This window comes from Ruditapes philippinarum, unplaced genomic scaffold (assembly GCF_026571515.1).
Source record: "Ruditapes philippinarum isolate M1 unplaced genomic scaffold, ASM2657151v2 ctg4298_1_1_1_1, whole genome shotgun sequence".
NCBI classification, from domain to species: Eukaryota; Metazoa; Mollusca; class Bivalvia; order Venerida; family Veneridae; genus Ruditapes; species Ruditapes philippinarum.
In genome coordinates this window covers 61,667-82,137 of record NW_026864615.1, presented here as the reverse complement: position 1 = coordinate 82,137, position 20,471 = coordinate 61,667, and the positions used below count along the sequence as shown (strand labels likewise).

Genomic DNA, 20,471 nt, shown 5'->3' with positions numbered 1-20,471 from the left:
ATTTCCTTTAACACTGGAATCTTTAAAACAGAAACATATTGACTACAGAATTATTCCAGTTTGTTGAGTGGTTTCTAGTGTTGTAATTGGACTTTTATCATGTTTCTGGAACTTGGCATTAGTGACAGACAGGTAAAATATATTCAGTTAATATTGATTTTACATTTTCTTGTATTTTGATGATTTATATAAAAGAATTATAGGTTGAATAAAACAAAATGAAATATCTTATAACTTGCAACTTCAGTTTTGTTGAAGCGTTCAAGCAATTAAATGATTGTGAATAGTAGATATGATTCACATTCACAACTATCAGGAACACATCTGCAACGAATCAATGAAGTCACAAACACGTTGTCATACTTCGTGCTATCTTTTGTATCCTAATGTAACATACCCTAAATTATCATATTATCATATAAAAGGTTAAAGGTCAATTATCGTGATATATTGTTTTGCTGTCAAGTAAATGAAACTGTTTAGTTTAAACAATATTTTATTAATAATCCACACATTTACATAATAAATTACATAAAATAAAATTTACGGATTGAGTAGGAAGCTTGTAAAGCTTTTTTGAAAACTCTCTCCGTAAAGAAACTGTTTGTGTTTAACATTAAGTTCAAAGCTACAAATCTGCACTATATACAAAGTTCAGTCAAAACATATAAAATAACGTTCTCAAAGTTAAAGCACAGTTCGTCAGAAAATGACAGTTGTTATAATCTGACCATTACTGTACCTTTTAGAGTTCACTTCCAGGATCAAAACATCGCCGCAATGCAAGACTAGTTTAACTAAATATAAATAAGAAGACAGATACAGTAAAATATGTGTTGAGGTGTAGAAAAAAAGTTAAATTGTCAAGCTGTCAAGAAGAATTTTGATTAAAACACTTGTTAGAAATAAATAACCTCTTAAAATATTTATGCCCAATTGATCATAGGTAAGCTCCTCTCTGTGTAAGTCTTTGTTTACAATTGACCATGCTTAAAACATTTAAACGACCAGTCAAGTAGATCATTTAAGTATTTGTGATATATTAATCCATTTGAATGTTTAATTAAATGTTGATAATTCATTTAATCCAAAAGGAGAGGTAAATGACCACTTTATGTTTGGCCGAAACACAATCTTTGGCAGCCTGTCATCTTTAGATAAAATACAAAACAAGCGCTGGACATTGTCTTAAACAAATGAAATAATTTGCAATATTTTGTTTTATTTTGGCAGGATTCCACATTATAACAAAAAAGTAACACATCCTGTTGTAAAAGACAAGAATGACAAAAGCGTTAATATGGAATATAAAACTGTTGATTCATATTGTGTATTCTTGGATGATATTTGACGATAGTTGCTGAAGACGACAAGGCCTCTCAACAAGAAAACAAAGGAAAGAAGCCAGTCTATTTAGCTAAAATGGCTATTTGAACGCAGCATCTACCTAGACAGTTCATTCAGAAGTTTCTATGTCTGCACCTAAACCAAGAATAAACCGCTCAAAATCTATAGGAACAATTGTTCCAAATGGGTTACCAGTGCGCAAACGTTCCAGTTCAACGGACACAGTCGGTCATGTGGGGCTCCCACGGACACGTAACTTAAGACGAGGAAGCATGCCAGATGTTTTCGACATACAAAAAGCATACACACCTTCTTTTACACCTTCTCTCAAAGTGATTTCGTAAGTACAAATGACATAATTGATAATGAATTAGTTTTGTTATCCATCATTTACAAATGTACTAAAATAATGCAGTGAGTTTTCTTTTAGTTTATACAAATTTATTTTAGTCTAATAGTGTTGGAAGCTAAAAGCTTATTGAAACACTATCGAACCCGCTCCTAGAATCAGCCAGTACTGAGCAATGAATATAAATACGATTAATTATTCTTGCCCAAGGAAACAAAGGGATGTCCCTGACAGGGTTTGAACCCACGCGGTAGCAATCCTTAAATTACTAGTCACTTGGCCATTTTATTGCAGTAGTGTAGATATTTGCATGAATGTCAGTGTAACCAAATTTTCATAGAGCTATATTGGGTCTAGGTTCTGTTATAATAAATTCATATCAGACTGAATGTCTACACTAAAATTGATCTCTGCATATCATTAAAAGTTACATGTAAATAGCTATGTATCTACAAATAAATCAAAATTCTCTAAAAATGACAGCCGACGACAAAACGCAAAATTAGTGTGACACTGAAATCAATGCTCGTCATGTAACCTGTCTTCCGTTTAATCTTAGATAGAAATAAAACTTTAAAAAAGTTAATAAATAAATATAAGAGTATAGTATGCACAATCCAGCTGTCATAAGTATAATGTATATCATCAGAACCTTTATTTCACAAAAATTACAAAGTAAATAAAAGAAGACGGCCATACTAGTAAAGAGGAATAATGATAATGATCGAATTATATCCTATGCATGTATATAACTAAGAATAATGAACAATTATATATGTGAACCAGAATAGTTAATTATTGCCAGACAACCCGCTTTATTTGTTAACGAAATCGTTCGTCAGCTTAAAAATTGTTAGCATTGGGTGACACCTGTAGAATTGTCAAATTTGGTAGGATACCTTCAGAGTTGCCATCACTGGGCTGCTACCTTTAGCATTGTAAGCACTGGTTTGCTTATTGACGTGATTCCTTTAAAATTGGTGTGCTAAGTTTAGAATTGTCAGCGTTAGTGTGCTCTTTTTAAAATTGGCGACATTGATGTCCTACATTTTGAATTGTCGGCATATTGGTGTACTACATGTAGAATTGTTAGCATTGGTATACTATATATAGAATTGTTAGCATTGGTATACTATATATAGAATTGTTAGCATTGGTATACTATATATAGAATTGTCAGCATTGGTATACTATATATAGAATTGTTAGCATTGGTATACTATATATAGAATTGTCAGCATTGGTATACTATATATAGAATTGTTAGCATTGGTATACTATATATAGAATTGTTAGCATTGGTATACTATATATAGAATTGTTAGCATAAGTGTGCTACGTTAAAAATTGTCAGTATTGCTGTGCTAAGTTTAGAAGTTTCATCATAAATTTCCTACCTTTAGAATTGTCAACATTGGTGTACTATCTATAGAATTGTCAGACTTGGTTGCTGACTTTAGAATTGTCAGCATTGGTGTGCTATTTTAAGAATTGATACATTGGTGTGATAATTTAGAATTGTCAGGACCAGTTTGCTGCCTGTAGAATGGTCAGCATTGGTGTGCTAATTTTAGAATTCTCGACATTGGTGTGCTACTTTTAATAGAATTGTCAGCATTGATGTGCTATTTTTAGAATTGTCAGCATTGGTGTAATGCATTTTGAATTGTCAGAACCAGTGTGTTGCCAGTAGAATTGTTAACATTTGCGTGCTACTTTTAAACTTCTCGCATTGGCGTGACACTTTGGGTATTTGAATTTATGAGGTAATGCCACTATGATCATCAGTTAAATTTTAAAACTGAACTATTTTCTTATGTTATCAAAAACACACATTACTTACTTTCATGATTAAATAACTCTATTTGTTTTTACAGTAAATTTAAGCAAAAAAATAGTTTCAACTATTATGAGCACAAGATTTTGATACAATTTGATACTCATCTGAGAGTGACCAAGATTTAATTGGACACAAGCTTCTGAATGACAGAGACACCCCGAAATCCTTGTAAATCCTTTTATCTTCAAATGTGTCACCTTAACTCTACCGAGAGGAATTTTTCAAATTCATATTGGTATTTGGAACATAATCGATAACTCAACTTTGAAGAAAATAAATCGGTGGTAGTTAGACGTTTGACATATTTATGTGACATTTGCTCTTGTCTCTTGTAGTGGCTTTAGTTTAGTACTTAGCTCTTCCCGCAGTTTATCTACCATTTTATCTGAATACATGTACATTTGTATATAGATTGTCAAAGGATGGCGAATGAAAATTTAGGCTCACGATCCGTACGTGCAAATCATAATAAAAATATACTGTATAGTGTTTTATTAGGTAAATAGGTAGGCCTACATGTACTTAGTTAACACGATGTAAATTATCTACATTAGGGTATTTAGAAATTGTAACAAATAGTGCGCCAAAATAAGCAACATAGATTTTTCAGAGACATACATGTGGCTATTCTTTTTTATATTTTCTAATAAGTTTGTGAATAAAAATCTTATATTTGTGAAAATCCTAGAAGCTGCCTTAAGTAGATGTATAAAATTGCAGCAGTTTATATTTTTTGAATAAGGAAACCTAAATTTTAGGCTAAAACCCGATATGAAGGCAAGAGTAGAACACTGTAGTGTTGTTTAATATGAAAAGTTGTTCCCCTTTAATTAAATATCGACACTAAGCTGAGGAAAATTAACATCTTTTAATGTTTTGATTGTAACCATAGGTTACAGTATTTTTCATTTGAAACATGTTTTGATATTTGGTGTATGCTTTTAATTCAATAACCTTCATTTCCTACAAAAAATAAAAAATTGATACATATATATTTAGTTTGAGATTACACATCTTCTGATAACTTGAAATGATCGTAATGACAGCTTTATTTCCTTCAAGAATAATCAATTCCCTACCATTTGGTACCAAAATATTGAAAATTGGTAAAAAATAATGTTGAAGTTATGGAGTTCATATTAAGATGAGTGGCTGAAAATTGAGCGGCGAGTTGCATTAACGTCTATTAAATTATTAAATGTTTTGATTGTAACAAGATCTTAACTTCAGTAAGGTAAAAAATAGCTATTTTGAAACAAAAATTATCAGCATCTACATATAAAACGGGCCCAATAATCTGAATGCTTCTTTTATCACACTATGCCAACGATTCCCTACTAAAGTAATAAGTTCATTTGTGAGTTGCAAGGTACGTAACCTTTGAATAATTGAGAACTATTTGTTAAGTTTGAGTTGGCTCCCTTGGTATTCCTTAACTGTATGTCCTTGATTATTATCATTTGAAGACAAAGTTTTCAAATGCGTATTTTTTTATTTGCCAATAAAACATATATACAAATGGACCCAGCAAACATATGTTAATAACTTTATGAAATATTGCTTTCTCCTCTAACTTTTCTTATCATGTCATTTTTCGAAAAGTCATGTAGACTCTATGTTTATTTTTTCAGCTGTCTCCTTTAGAATTGATTAATAGATCTGTAACTGAATACCAACCAAATTTCTTAGGCTTCCAGCATTGCTCTAGCAATATCATTTCAGTTAATGACAATGATATGAAAATTTGAGATTAAACTAATAAAAAATTATAATTAACATTACAGTGTCTTTTAACTTGACAAAGAGTTATTATCAGAAATGATATTTTAGTGAGATAAGTAAAGTTATTCACCTTAACTTTTGACCCAGAATCAAAGAAGAACAAGAACACATTTACGAAAAGGGTAACAAGATTAAAGACTAAATTAACTGACATTAACCTTATATAATATATTAAGCTATTTGACTAAATTTAGTCATTTGAAGACACCTGGTTTTATTATATGACTTCAATTTGGAACATTGAAATTACATTGTGGACATAACTTTCTATTGCTAATAGTGTCTGCAACTGTATCTAGTGCTAGAAGCATCCAGTATGATAACTTCTTATATACAGATAAACCTGTTTTAAAGACCACCTCCAATAAAGATGACCCTGTAAATCATGGCCAGTTTTCAAGAACACTTTGTTCATAAACAACAGAATAGAACAGAATAACCTCCAAATAAAGGCCACTTGTCTTTAAAGGGCAGCTTTGGTCTCCTTTGGATGGCATTGTGCATAGTTTGACTGTATAATAACATATATTAACATGTGTATATCTGAATAAACATATGTTTAAATAAAAAAACTGTGGCTAATTAAATCTTAAATAAGTGCATAGGATTTGTTATATGATTGTTTCTTAACTTAACGCCTGCTTACTTATGTGTCTAAAATAATGTACGGAGGGTCACCGTGAGGTCTTCCTCCATCAGTAAAGCTAGGAAGTTGCCATATTACCTTAAAAAGACTGTCTTAAAACCGAAAGAAAAAAAGAAGGAAAGAAAGAAAGAAAGAAAGAAAGAAAGAGAAAGGAAGGAAGAAAGAAAGAAAGAAAGAAAGAAAGAAAGAAAGAAAGAAAGAAAGAAAAAGAGAAAGAAAGAGTTACAATTAAGAAATAACAAGGACATTTTGATTAAATTGAAAAATTAAATGTTTCATCTTGATTTTAGCTACTGAAATGATGAAAGTATTTCTTTTGTTCAATACATATATTTCATTTTCTAATTTTAGTTGATAACTGCTTGTCATTAATTTTACCCAAGCACTATTCTTAATTGAAAGAAAGAGTTACTCTTAAGAAATGACAAGGACATTTCAGTCAAATTAAAAAAATTAAATGTTTCGTCTTGATCGAGATACTGAAGTGATGAAAGTATTTCATATTTACTGGTTATAATGATGTATTGGTAATCAGTGGTCAGATTTGTTGAAAAAAAATAAAATCATTAAATTTTGTTCAATACATACATTAAATTTTCTAATTTAAATTGATGACTGCTTGTCATTAATTTTACCCAAGCACTGTTCTTAATTAATCATAATTTATCTTAACACCTTCATTTTTCTTTATCTGAAATGAAAAAATTACATTACATAAAAATGTCTTTAAATATAAGTTAAAGCCACCTGCATAAGTTATTGGGAAAAAAGACTGGTATTTAATCATTTCAAATCTACCTGTCTACATTTTGTTATTACTAAAACTTAAATATTTGTTACTTTTTAAATAAGATCTGTTTGAAAAATATCAAAGGTCAAGATTAAAATGTAATATTTTAAGCAAATAAACCATTGAATACAGTATCTTAACTTACTCTCCCCCTGACCAATTATATTTGTATCTTAATTGGGAATCTTTGAATTTTACAAGTCATTTGAAAGTTACAGATATCTGGACTGATAGTTTCTGCAATTATTTGTTAATTTTATGACATTTTAATGCCTTTTTGAAAACATTAAAAGTGACATTAATTTTTCTTCAAAAAATTAAAAGAAAAGACTGTGGCACATTAATGTTACCTTTGGAGTTTTTTCTCAAGGTTACAACAATTTTCTGATTTTGTATTGAAATTTTAAGGTAAGAAGAAAACATATATGTATTATATGGGCGATACATGATATTCATGATTTTTTGGAGACGAAAACTATTATTCATTTTTCTGATTTTTTGATAAGGAAAAACAGTGTTAAGTTATAAAGGTGATATATCATTTTGATGTGTTGACTTAAAAAAAAAACTAAAAATAAATTTTTGAATGCAGAAAATATAGATTGATACACATAAATTTGTTGATATCGTTATATTCTTGGATTATCACTTAAATTTATAATGAGGACCAATTATAATGTCACATTAACTGACAATGCTGCAGTCAAATAAATAATCCTGACACATAAATAAGTGGAATTAAGATACAGGGAAAGAACTTAATTAGCGGAAAGGATTAAGGAATATTTCGTGTGATATACAAAAAATTTTCAAGTATATCATTTAACATGTTTAAACGGACTTCAAGCAAAGAGATGGAACAGACTGGTCTTAAAAGAACCAGGCAGTCAGTCATCTGTATCTATAACAGCTGATATGTAAGTAGACTTAAATAACCATATTTACTTAATCTGAATCATCTGTAACTATTGAAAACTGATATGTAATAATTACTAGTATGCTTAAAATTTATTAATATTAACTTAATTCAATCATCTGTAATATTGAAAACTTATTTGTAAGCAGGCTTGAAAAAGACATTATTATTAAGTAATTATTAACTAAATCTTCAAGAATCATCTGTAACTATTGAAAACTTATATGTAAGTACTGTATACTTAAAATCATTAATATTTACCTTATCTGTATCATCTGTAACTTAACTGAAAACTGATCTGTAAGCATCAATTTTAATGTAATCTGAATCATTTGTAACTACTGAAAACTGATCTGTAAGCATCAATATTAATGTAATCTGAATCATTTGTAACTACTGAAAACTGATCTGTAAGCATCAATATTAACTTAATCTGAATTATCTGTAACTACTGAAAACTGATCTGTAAGCATCAATATTAATGTAATCTGAATTATCTGTAACTACTGAAAACTGATCTGTAAGCATCAATATTAATGTAATCTGAATTATCTGTAACTACTGAAAACTGATCTGTATAAGCATCAATATTAACTTAATCTGAATCATCTGTAACTACTGAAACTGATCTGTAAGCATCAATATTAACTTAATCATCTGTAACTGTACTGAATACTGATCTGTAAGCATCAATATTAACTTAATCTGAATCATCTGCGCCTACTGAAAACTGATAAGTAAGCAGGCTTGAAAATCATTTTTCTCCTAACTGTTGTTTTGCTATATTTATAAACTCAAAGTAAACATTTATTTATACTTTCCTGTTTCTTAAATTCTTCCTTTTTGAAAAAAATCATAATAAAATGCATCGTTATAACTCATGATATTTTATAACTTTATGAGAAATGTCAAATATTGCTTATGTTGGCAGAATATACCTAATGTTTGATTAGGATCTGTGAAGACCTAAAAATGGTAAATTAAGATTCAACTTCACATGGTTTAAATAATTTATCCTTAAATATTATGCCTCTGTTTATGCAGCTTTTATCTCCCTTTTCATTTAAAAAAAGTACTTTTTATCTATGTTAAATTAACACAAAATATTCAGTAAATGTATTGATTTGTTTCAACACAGCATACATTTTTTTTCTACTTTTCATTTTGCCTTGAAGAATATTACCAAATTAGAACCAAATTAATACTTGAAAACTTGGTTTTAGTAACTATAGACAAGCTATTTTGTCAAGTACCATATTGCCAGTCATCCGGCTAGTGTTTATATAAATACTTTTATTTAATATAAAATATTGAATTTGGCAATTACCATAGATTTCATAATGTAGCAGTCATAAAAGTGCAATAAGTTAAATATCTTTGTTAGAAATGATCTGTTTGTTTAACTTAGTCATCCAGACAATGAGTTTGATATTTCATTATAAATTCGATCAGTTAAAATCCTACCTCAATCCTAATAATCCCGCCTCCAACAGAAAAATAAACATGGCCTCAAAATAATGCCTGCAATGAGATCTTCTATGTTTTCTGTATGAGCTATTTATAATATTTGAATAAATTGTCCTCATTAACATGTTTTACTGTATCCATGGATTATTAAATAATCTATGGATACAGTCAAACATGTCAATGAAGACAATAATGGTCTTGGAAGACTGATTAAGGGGCTTTCTAAAAGAAATTGACCAAACTGTTCTTGTGAAACAAATTATTTTGCACCAATTAAATAAGGTGCATGGCCAGAAAACAATTGACAGGAGTGGCATGATAAGAATAGGAGGTGTTTTATTGAAATTAAGATATTAACATTATCTATAGAAGTTGTCTTTATACAAAAGTAAATAGTACTTGATGATGATTACTGGATGATGGGAAATAGTTTAAAGGACTTTATAAAGTTATAACAGTAAGTCTCAGAGCTTAAAGTAGATATTTAATGTGCAGGCATCTACTCTTATAGTTCTTTAAACTAACAAATCTTGATGAATAGCTTACAATTTGGTCACCAAATTGTTTGATTTTGTTGCATCATATAAAATTGGTGTTCCATATATTGTATTATAGGTGTCCCATGTGGAATGTTTAAGAAATGCCATTATGAATGTTGCTACAATTTACAATATTTCTTGTGTTTATCATATCAATATCTTACCTTATATTTAAGTGCTAACCTGTTCAAGACAAACAGTTTTAGGTAATTTTGATTTTTATATCCTGCATGGTGAAGAAGGGTTACTTTTATTTTGTTATTATTTTAGTAAGTTTTTGCACTTAAATATTGTAGGCATTTCCAGATCATTTTGCACAATTACCTATATTTGGTTGCGGTATGATAATTATGATTTATTAACAGGTTACATTTAAAATCACATCTGAAACTCCTAACCACCTCTTGTTATAATGGTGTACTTGATTGTATTCGAAAAAAGTTTTGAGAATATGTTCAGCAACTTCGACCAGAAAGTTTAATTAAATATTTGAAATATAATATTAGTTTAAGATATTATATTAAAAGTGCGTACTAGACGGTTAAACAAATTGTAAGTGTACAGTTTATTGTATGGTGTTTAGGTTAGATATGCCAATAGATACAAGACTATATATATAAATGAATGATAAACTTAAGCTATACCCCTTAGTGATTTACTATTTAATCTGTAGTTAACTCTTATATTAAAATCAGTAGTACATAAGAAATGGGTATTTTTAGAATTAATGAAAATGTCATATTAATTAAGGTTGCTGTATGCAAACATTATTTATTTAATTATCAGTTCTGAATTCATAGGCCTTCAAAAATCATCAAATTTCATACTGTCGATCCTGTTAGATTTGAAAACACATGATAAAAATATGGTTTATTTTGACCTGTGCCAGGTCTCTTGCTTACCGTATGATGATGTACATTTAAATTTTGAATTGACTAAGCTAGCCTACTGAGCAATCAATAAATTAAATATTAAGGAATAATGTCATTTATTTCAGGATCAATGGTTAATATTTGTATGTTTAAAGTATGCTATGACAGTTCAATATGTAGTAATGAAGGTAGAAACATACCTGGCTCTTATGACACTTATTACATGATACAATTTTAAGTACATGTTTTTTATGTGAGATTTATTACAAATGTTTTACATTATATTAATATCACCCGCAATAGACCATACAAACGTTTTTTTATTTAACGGCCAAAGCAACTATTTTTAGCAGGGGAGATAATTACTGTTTGGTTATATCAGCGGCCGAAATGTGTTGTTACCATATGACATTACTCAGGTTGTTACAGACACTAAGGTCAAGGCTATATTATAGTATTTATCATTTGAAGTCTGACAGTCTCAGTAAAAAACCAAAGCCTTTGGTCAAAAAATAAATCCAATAAATAAAAAAGAAACATTTTAATGGTCAAGGTAATTTCTGAATTTAAGTTTGTATTATAACTTCATATCAATATTTATTTAAGATTTTCCCTTCAATGAGATAACGAAAAAAAAAATTTGAACATTTTTAAAACAGTACTGTTAAAATCAGAAGCTTTTGCTTACATAATGTGTTTACATTGTATGATTTACATAGCTTATTTGCGTCATTGTAAGGGTAAGAATGAACTGATTGATCATGGACGGAATACTTGTTAAATATCATCTGAACATTAGGTACCGCTAGAGAGGTGTACATTGAGAGGTGGTGGTGATAATCTCCTGGTAACGAAGGATTATCATACTTTTTTGTTCGGTGGAATTCTTTTGTTCACTTTTTTGAGTCAATATTTGGTTTGAGGTGCAAATGATAAGACGTGCCCTGTCTGTGTTAATTTGAACAAAATTGTTTGCCAAGATCTCCTTTATTTCTAATTTAGCCATTTCTTTTATCACCATAAAATTGGGCCATTCCTTTTTTCCGAAGTCTCACAGTTTATTGCCCATAAGGTTTCATTCAGATTTGGATATTTTATTTTCTGTTTCTATACTTATTGCTTAAAATTAATATAAATAAATTAAACATTAATTTATCAACCTAATCAATATTTCATTATGTGTATTCATTATTTACTTTCGGATTATCATGGGAGGAATTTTTTTATTATAATTTGGGACAATTTGGATTCAATACAGTGTATTGATTAATTTGTATAAGTTAGCAGAGTTGATAAATAATATAATGATCCAGAGTCAGTTTTATTTTGTTAAAGACATTCCGGAGATAAATCATTCAGTGTCGCCTATGGACTTTATAATGTTTTAATTATTCCCCAGTTGGTGTTTAAATTTAATTTTGTTTATTATTCTTAGAGGAGGGTACAAGATAAATTTAGTTATCGAGCAGAACTGGTGTGTCCTGGTTTAAAGTTTTAAATAGGTGACATTTTTAATTGATTGAACTCTGAAGTTAGATTTTATAGTTTTATTTATGTTAAAGTTATGTTGGTGCTGTATATTAAAATGATTTTTATGGTTTTCATGTAATATTTATTTTGAATTCAAGAGTAAGTTTAAAACATACTGTTAAGTGTAATATTTTGTGTGAATCAAAAAAGACAAAATTACCATTAAGTTTATGTTTTGCTACTTTTATGACAAATTGTTTTCTAATTCAAGGCCTTTTTTTTATACTTGATAACAATCAACCACACTCTCTATAATAAAAAAAAGAATTAGAAAACATTTCAAAATGCAAGTTTGCGTTTTCTTCAAAGGAAAAAATCATTCCCATTTCTGAGGCTTAATGTGCCTTTAAGAAATTCAAAAAAATGATGTAAGAATGTTTTTTTTCATAACATAATAATAATGCACCGGGCTCCATTTTAGCTGATGTTGAGTATATATAGTCAAAGATCTTTCATATGAACAAATTTCATAGTTTAATAATCTTTGAATAATCTCAAAGATGCAAACTCGTCAGAAAAATCTTGTGCTTTCGGTTGCCTGTAACATTCAAACTTAAATAATAATAATAATGCTGTTGACCAAATTGGCCACAGAATCCACTGTAAGAGGTTGCAATTAAAAGTTACGGTAAAACTTTGTTGTTGTGTTCCAGAGTCACCGCAGACTTAAAAAGCCTGGGAAAGAACCAATATTATTATTATTATTATACAGTTTATTATATAATAAGATTCATTTATTATAACACTGGTCTAAAAATGTTTATCTTTTCGTATAATCGAAACATTATGACACTCACTGTGTAGCATATGACTATTGATATACATGTATAGTACATTACTTTAAGTGAAAATATTGTGTAATACTTCTCACCCGGGAGGGTTTTTAACAACTCCTTCCATTGTTAAAGGAACCAAAGTCTCCAAAACTTTTATTTGCTGCCTTAAATTAAACCACAATTAAATTAATTGGTTTTATAGGATTTTAATGCCTGAAGAATGAAAGCTAACCATTCTTTTAGATGTCATACTGTGAAATAAACACTTTAATTCTGTAAATTAAAACACTCAATTTTATTGATTTTAAAATAGAGATTATTTTGATATTGTCATAGGTTTATGGAACAGAGTAAATAGAAAATAAATGCCAACTGACATGGATTCTTCAGAAGTGTGGGTTTATTGTGAAGGGAAATATTTGATTAATGGGTTTTGACAAATAACTGAAGAGTTTTTTTTTACTTTGTCTACTGTTTGGTAGAATTTAATTGAAGTAAATAGTGCAGGTGGATGTTAATTTTAAAATAAATAAAAAAAGGCAGTTGGCAAAATTTGCTTGACATTTTTCCGCTAAATTTAATTTCTGGACATGTTAATTGAAAAATCAAATGCTAGGGTTGTTAATAAGATTTTGAATAAATTCAGTGCATTAGGAAGATTAGTGTTTATTTGTTATAAAAATTTGGATTTATTATTCTTTCAAAATTATCTTTTCTCTCACAAAAACATGAAACATTGCATAGTGAGTATTATTATAAATTCTAGGTTTATTATATAAGGACAGAAAGGAATATTTCAACATGATGTGTACTTTAATTGTTAGAAAGACAAACTGTCAGTCCTGTCTCAGCTTTAATTTCATCAAATGTTACATTAAGAATGAAATAATTGTAAATTCAAAATCTTTAAAGGTTTCCCCTGAAAATTGTTGAATGATCTACATTATAGCTAAAATATATTATGAATTAAAATATTAATTAATTAATTACTGGTATACAATTTATGCTGATAAAGTAAATTTTGATACCAGGTGATTTTTGATTAACTTGGTCATATATGGTGGCCAGTTGCAGCATTAAAACCCTCAAGAAATTTTATTGTTTATCATAAAAATTGTTACGGGCAACTTGTATACAAACCCGAAAGATTTTCTGCCAAAATCATACAAAATGTTGCGGGAACGTATAAACCTTGATCTTTTAAAGCTGCACGGAACATTTTGACTCCAGTAGCCAGTATATAGAGTCCATGGTTTGACTCTACATTTTATCCCACATTGTCTATAAAAAGTCAAGGAACAGATAGAAATCTACGACATCTTTTGCATGTGATGTAAAAATTCTACAAAAAGTTAAGGGGAAAAATTATAGGCCGTGACTTTTTGTTTCTCAACTACAGCCTCATAAAATATCGCTGCGAGAAATAGCAATTTTCAGCCTCGACTTTTAAAAAGAGACATTTCCCAGCATAAACAAGGTAACACATTAAACAAAATATCGCGGACTAAAATGGCCACATTCGTCTACCTAAAGTTACAAGCATATGTTTGCCATGTAGACAGAAAATGTCATAATTTCTTTTTGTGACACAAAAAACTCCAATTTCTATTAGCCGCGATATTTTATACAATTTCGGCATAAAATCTTGCAGATTTAAAAGTTGCCAATGCCTTTTTATAAACTGAGTGTAAATTGCTAGCGGGCTTTAAAATAGATGTTACGTTACCAGCCACCATTAATTGTCATCAAAGGGGATAATATCACTTTATTAAAAAAAAAATTAATACCTGGCACTATAAGGCACTAAATTGGCTTTGAGAGATAATAGCTCATTCAAATACTGTTCATAGCTCATAAGTAATATCAGAAGATGCTTGTCTCCATCAAAGTCATTCAGATGCTTGATTACTTAAAAGTGGGACTAAATGAATGTATTTTGGATAAGAACACGTTTGGTTTTCTTTTTCATTTCCTAAAGAGTTTTAATGATTAAACAGTTTCAAGGGATGGTATTCAATTTCATAAATCATGTGACTAATGTAAAATTAATAGCTTTTTGATTGATTACCTATATTAAGAAAAAGAATCTGTTGAAAAAGAAATCCATAAAGTTAAATATTTATGGTTATATTTTAATCATGGCATCAAATTGATATTTTAATTGATTTTTTCTTCAACCTTTATCTAGTTATATATAATAATAAAATATTTTACTTTTCACTAAACAAAAGTACTCTGGCATTTAAATTCTACATCAAATCAAAATGTTCAAATGATTGGTAAGACATTCATGCTATGAAAGCCATTGAATAAATTATGAATAAAACTGATTTAGAAATATTTGCATATATATCAAATAAAGGTGTAAAATTTAGATTAATATGAAAGGTTTACTTTAAGCGTTGCATGTGTGTTTCTACTAACCGGGGTTCTTTGACTATAAAAATTAAGATTTTGAATTTTAAAATTTCCTGTTTACTTGCGACTTAATGTTTCAATATGGTGGGGTTCCTAACAAAAGAAAGCTTTTATATGGATATTTACTTATCTTTTCTGAATACTAGGAGTCTTTCATTATGATTGAATATCGTTTAGATTATGAAATGTTATAAAAAAAATTTCTTTAACGTAAAAGTGCATTGTTTGAAATGTTGACGCATGTACGAATTATATGGATTCTGTGTGCTCTGATGATAGGCTAGTTTGGCTTTCATTTAATAAAATTGACTTTAGATATGAATAATTAATAAGTGTTTGATCTACAAATAAAAAGGGTTAGGTTTAATAACAATTTGACTAATACGCGTAAAAGTTCGGTATATTTACACCAACACTGTCAGAGAATTGTAGCACTCATGAAATGGAGTATATATATATATATATACATATATGAGCCGTGTCACGACAAAACCTGAACATAGTGCGTTTGCGACTAGCATGGATCCAGATCAGTTTCTCCACTTGTTATAGAGTTGGTAAGCGAACAGCATGGATCCTGATCCGGATGTGCAGGCTGGTCTGGATCCATGCTGGTCGCAAACGCACTATGTTGGTTTTGTTGTGACACGGCTCATATATGATTTGAAATGATTACACGAAATTAAGTTATCATTGTTTGAAGAAGTTTAGATGACATTTTCATTTTGTTTATAGAAAACAATTATAATTTTGTACTGAATGCCGGAATAACTGCAGAGTTGTAATAATTATCCTTTTATTAGTGATGAACCAAATGTGAAATTAAGTTTCTTGAAAAGAAAAATAAATAAACAAACAAAGAAAAAGAGAGAAAAAATTATCTAAGAAACGAAAAATGTCAGGATTTGAAGGATTATTTATCAGAAGACTGTAAATTGTTATAATGAAGCCAGTTGAAAAGGAACAGAAGTCGAGCCCTGAGAGGGTTATAAATGAACAGGGGTCACATGAACACCCAGACCTGGACGTTGAAGAGGAGCCAACGGAAGCGGAAATTTGGTATGTATAATATCTATACAGCATAGTAGAGATTTTATCATTGCCTTTGTAGTTAAAAGGTTATACAGATTTATGTTGAACTGTCTCTATAAGAGACTTGTTGAATCAATGTTATACCAGCTATCTTGATGAAAATCAGGCCAATATGACATTTATTGAAAGAATGATATGTTAAGAAATTTCCAATGAAGTCAAATTCATTGGTTGTGCATGCGCACCATTTACTAATAATTAGCTGTTTAAATTAATATATTGTTAAGGAATGCTTTATTATCTTTTACAAAGACATATGGTCTTGCATATACATGTAAACATGAAGATAAATATAGATGGAGAAGAAACTGTGACGTCACACAGTTAAATACAGTATTGGCGGAATTGTGTTAACACAAGTTATCATATGTCGCGGGATTTTCCGAGATTTGATGCATCCTGGGTAAAAGTAGCGAAAATACCGCCATATTGAATTCCCGGAGGTACATCAACAAAAAAAGACGAAGCATTTTCTACTTACATAAGAAACAATAGTTATTTATTTTAAAACGCAAAATACACACTTATTCACACAAATATTTCTCCGATGAAAATCCAAGTCGGCAAAGTATTGACAATAATTCACGGACATCGCCGAAGTTTAACGAAAGCGCAAAAATCGGAGACTAAGGGAAAAACCTGATTATCACTGAAGCGCACAATTTAGGATTGTGGGTCTGAATCTGACTATTGTTTATTTTCAGGCTTCCTATATATATGTGTGACGTAAATGCATTGTATTTAAAAACAGAAACACCTATTGAGCAAGTCTCTTGAGAAATTATAAAGTACATGTATCTGTTTCAGAAGTGTTGGAATTTTTTACGCATTACAATATTTTCATGAAATTAAGCATGAATCTGGAGGCATGCTGCTTTAAGATAATACATTCAGCAGGTTTAAGGGCGTAATACTACTAGGTTACTCTGGAAATGTTATAAACATCATGCATCTCCAGTTCTTTTTGTGCTATATTTGTTAAGGAAGCCTTCACTTAAATAATGTTGAATTATTTATATAACATTTTGTTAATCATATATGATTTGGAATAATGTAAATGTTTACCATGGAACTAGTTAATTAACCTGTCGGAAATTGACAAGTTATTTTATGTATTCATGGATCAATACCTATTGTAGTAATCATGTCAAATGTGTTTATCATGGGTAGTTTTATATTGATTCCTTTGAAATGCTTACTATTACAACAATGAACTATTTAAATATGATTTTTTTAAATAAAATATATAATGACACTCTTTTCTTTTTTCCGTCGTCATAACCAAACATACAGATTTAGAATAAAGGACGTTGCCCACTTCTTTAAGAGCATTTAGGATATAATATTATCACATAAACCCAGGCGCAGGAGTGTAATAAAGCCAATTAATAAAAACGATATTACACTTAGTGTAATAACACTTTGAGGTGACATCATTAATTTTGCGCTATATAGAAACATAGCGTTAAAGCGTGCTAATGTTTGCGTTACACTATAGGCGCGTCATTGAAAAATTACTCATTTTAACAGTTTACTGTTCTTTTTTTATATATGTGATAAATAGAATATTATATTCGTGTAGATTTAATACTAAATTTATTGAACTCGTTGAATAAAACAATATTATGCTCGCCAGAGGCTTGCATAATATGATTTTATTCAACTTGTTCAATAAATTTAGTGTTAAACTACACTCATTCAATATCATCTATTTATGACAGCTTAAAATTAACATTAACTCAGAGGTTCAAGAACTGCACTGAAGACACATTTTAAGAAATAACTCCTGAACTATATATTCATAATCATTCATGAGCTATTCATAATAATTCCTGAAATATTCATAATAGTTCCTGAACTCTTCATAATACTCTCTGAACTCTTCATAATAATTCCTGAACTATTCATAATAATTCCTGAACTCTATGATAATTCCTGAACTATTCTTAATAATTCCTGAATTCCCTAATAATTCCTGAACTCTTCCTAGTAATTCCTTAACTAATCATAATAATTCCTGAACTAATCCTAATAATTCCTGCACTATTCCTAATAATTTATGAACTATTCATAATAATTCCAGAACTATTCCTAATTAATTCTGAACTATTCATAATAATTACTGAACTATTCATTACAATGCCTGAACTATTCTTAACATTATTCATGAACTACTCATCAACTTTAAATAGTTCATGAACTCAGTTGAACATGGTAGACAACTAAACTCTGTTGGACTTAGTTACCCCCTTACCATCGTCAGCAATAATGAATACAAATTCAATCATGAAAAATATTTCTTGAACACATCGGTTAAAATGACCTGTTAAAATGGCCTGATAGCTTTGCACTGAAAACATTATAATGGACAGTGAAAGCTAAGGAATGTGAATGGATATGAATTTATTAGAAAGGTAAAATTATTTTGAATTGTAATTCTAATGTAATTTTTAAGTCTTAAAGTCTGCCATTTTTCCTTCATGAATTTCTAATACCTTTATTTTGAGTGAACTTATTAATCATTTATGAATCATTCATGAGCTAATTAATAAGTGTTTATTTAAAATAGAAGCCACCACTGTGATGTGATTCACTCATTGATTGTATGTCACTTTTGATTTGATTTAAACATATTTTATTGCCAAAAACAATGAAAAACAATATATAATACAATGGTATAACATATTTGGCAAAAGGGTTGACTCACAAGTTCTCTCAACATTAAGCTGCGGTCTCACTCCCGGCAGACTCCAGGTTCATGACGGTGCTTCCACGGTCGTTCCCGGATGACGCCGGAAGAGCCCAGGTTGACCGAGGCAGAGCCCCGGTCGATCCAGACAGAGCCCCGGTAGAACCCCGGTGGATTGAAATGCGCAAAAATGATTACATTGATACATAATTTTTTTGCCCTGGGTAATTTCATCTGGACATATTTAGTATTTTTAAAGTTATTGCCCTTGACTTAGTAAAATTTTGCAATTTTCAACTTGTGTCGCACATAACTCAAAAAGTATTTGACCTAGAGTCATGAAACTTTACAGGAATGTTGATCAGCATGTGTAGTTGTGCACCTGGGTATTTTTGTCTGGATATTTTTAGTATTTTTAGAGTTATTGCCCTTGAATTAGTAAAATTTTGCAATTTTCAATTTGTGTCGCATGTAACTCAAAAAGTATTTGACCTAGAGTCATGAAACTTTACAGCAATATTGATCAGCATGTTTAGTTGTGCACCTGGGTATTTTTGTCTGGATTTGTTTAGTATTTTTAGAGTTATTGCCCTTGACTTAGAAATTTTTTTGCAATTTTCAAATTGTGTCGCATGTAACTCAAAAAGGATTTGACATAGAGTCATTAAACCTTATGTGAAGGTTGCTCTGCATATTTAGTTTTGCAACTGGGGTTTCGCTTGTGGATTTATCCAGTATTTGTAGAGTTATTTCCCTTGACTTAGTAAAAACCGTTTCATTATGTTGTTATTTATTCCTTGAGTGCTTGAGTTAGAATCAACAAACTTTACAGGAATAATGATCAACATCACTAAATTACAGGAATAATGATTCACATCACTGTGAAGCTATGCACCTGGGACTTTGCATGTGGATTTTTTTCAGTTTTGTTAGAGTTATTGCACCTTGACTTACAGTAGTATAAATTTGCAATTTTCAACTTGTTCATGCATAGCTCAAAAAGTATTTCACTTGTAGGCCTGAAAGTTTACAAGAATGTTGGTCAGAATGTGTACTTATGCACCTTAGGGTTTGCTTGTGGATTTATTCAGTATTTGTAAAGTTCTTGCCCTTTACTAAGTAAAAGATTTTCAAAAAATATTTGACCTCATAAGATTGACAGAACAGTGGTGCGGTGGGGGCACCCGTGTCCTATGGACACATTTCTAGTTATCTAATATAATATAATAGTAATTCATGATGATTTTCTGAAAAATCCTTACGCAAGACTGGATAGATTAGGGAAATGGGAAGCGTTTTAATACAAACAAGTGCAATCATCGCAAATTGTCGTGATTCTTTTGAAATGAACAGGGCTTTGATCGGGCTTTACCGGGATCAATCATAGCTCCATCGGGGCTCTGCTGGCATCCTCTGGG

The 20,471-nt window shown here is 29.9% G+C and overlaps 1 protein-coding gene across 2 annotated transcripts in view; it reads left to right on the top strand.

The window, feature by feature from the left end:
* Positions 1-1,457: 1,457 nt before the first annotated feature.
* Positions 1,458-20,471, top strand: part of LOC132726265 (filamin A-interacting protein 1-like) — a 70,855-nt gene continuing 51,841 nt past the window's right edge. The window contains exon 1 of one of the 2 annotated variants that reach the window (XM_060711552.1): positions 1,458-1,687. In XM_060711552.1, coding sequence (XP_060567535.1) covers positions 1,473-1,687 — 215 coding nt within the window. In that variant the 5' untranslated portion in view covers positions 1,458-1,472. Of the gene's footprint in view, positions 1,688-15,947; positions 16,332-20,471 lie in introns of those variants that run through there. The other variant, XM_060711554.1, reaches the window with a different exon arrangement.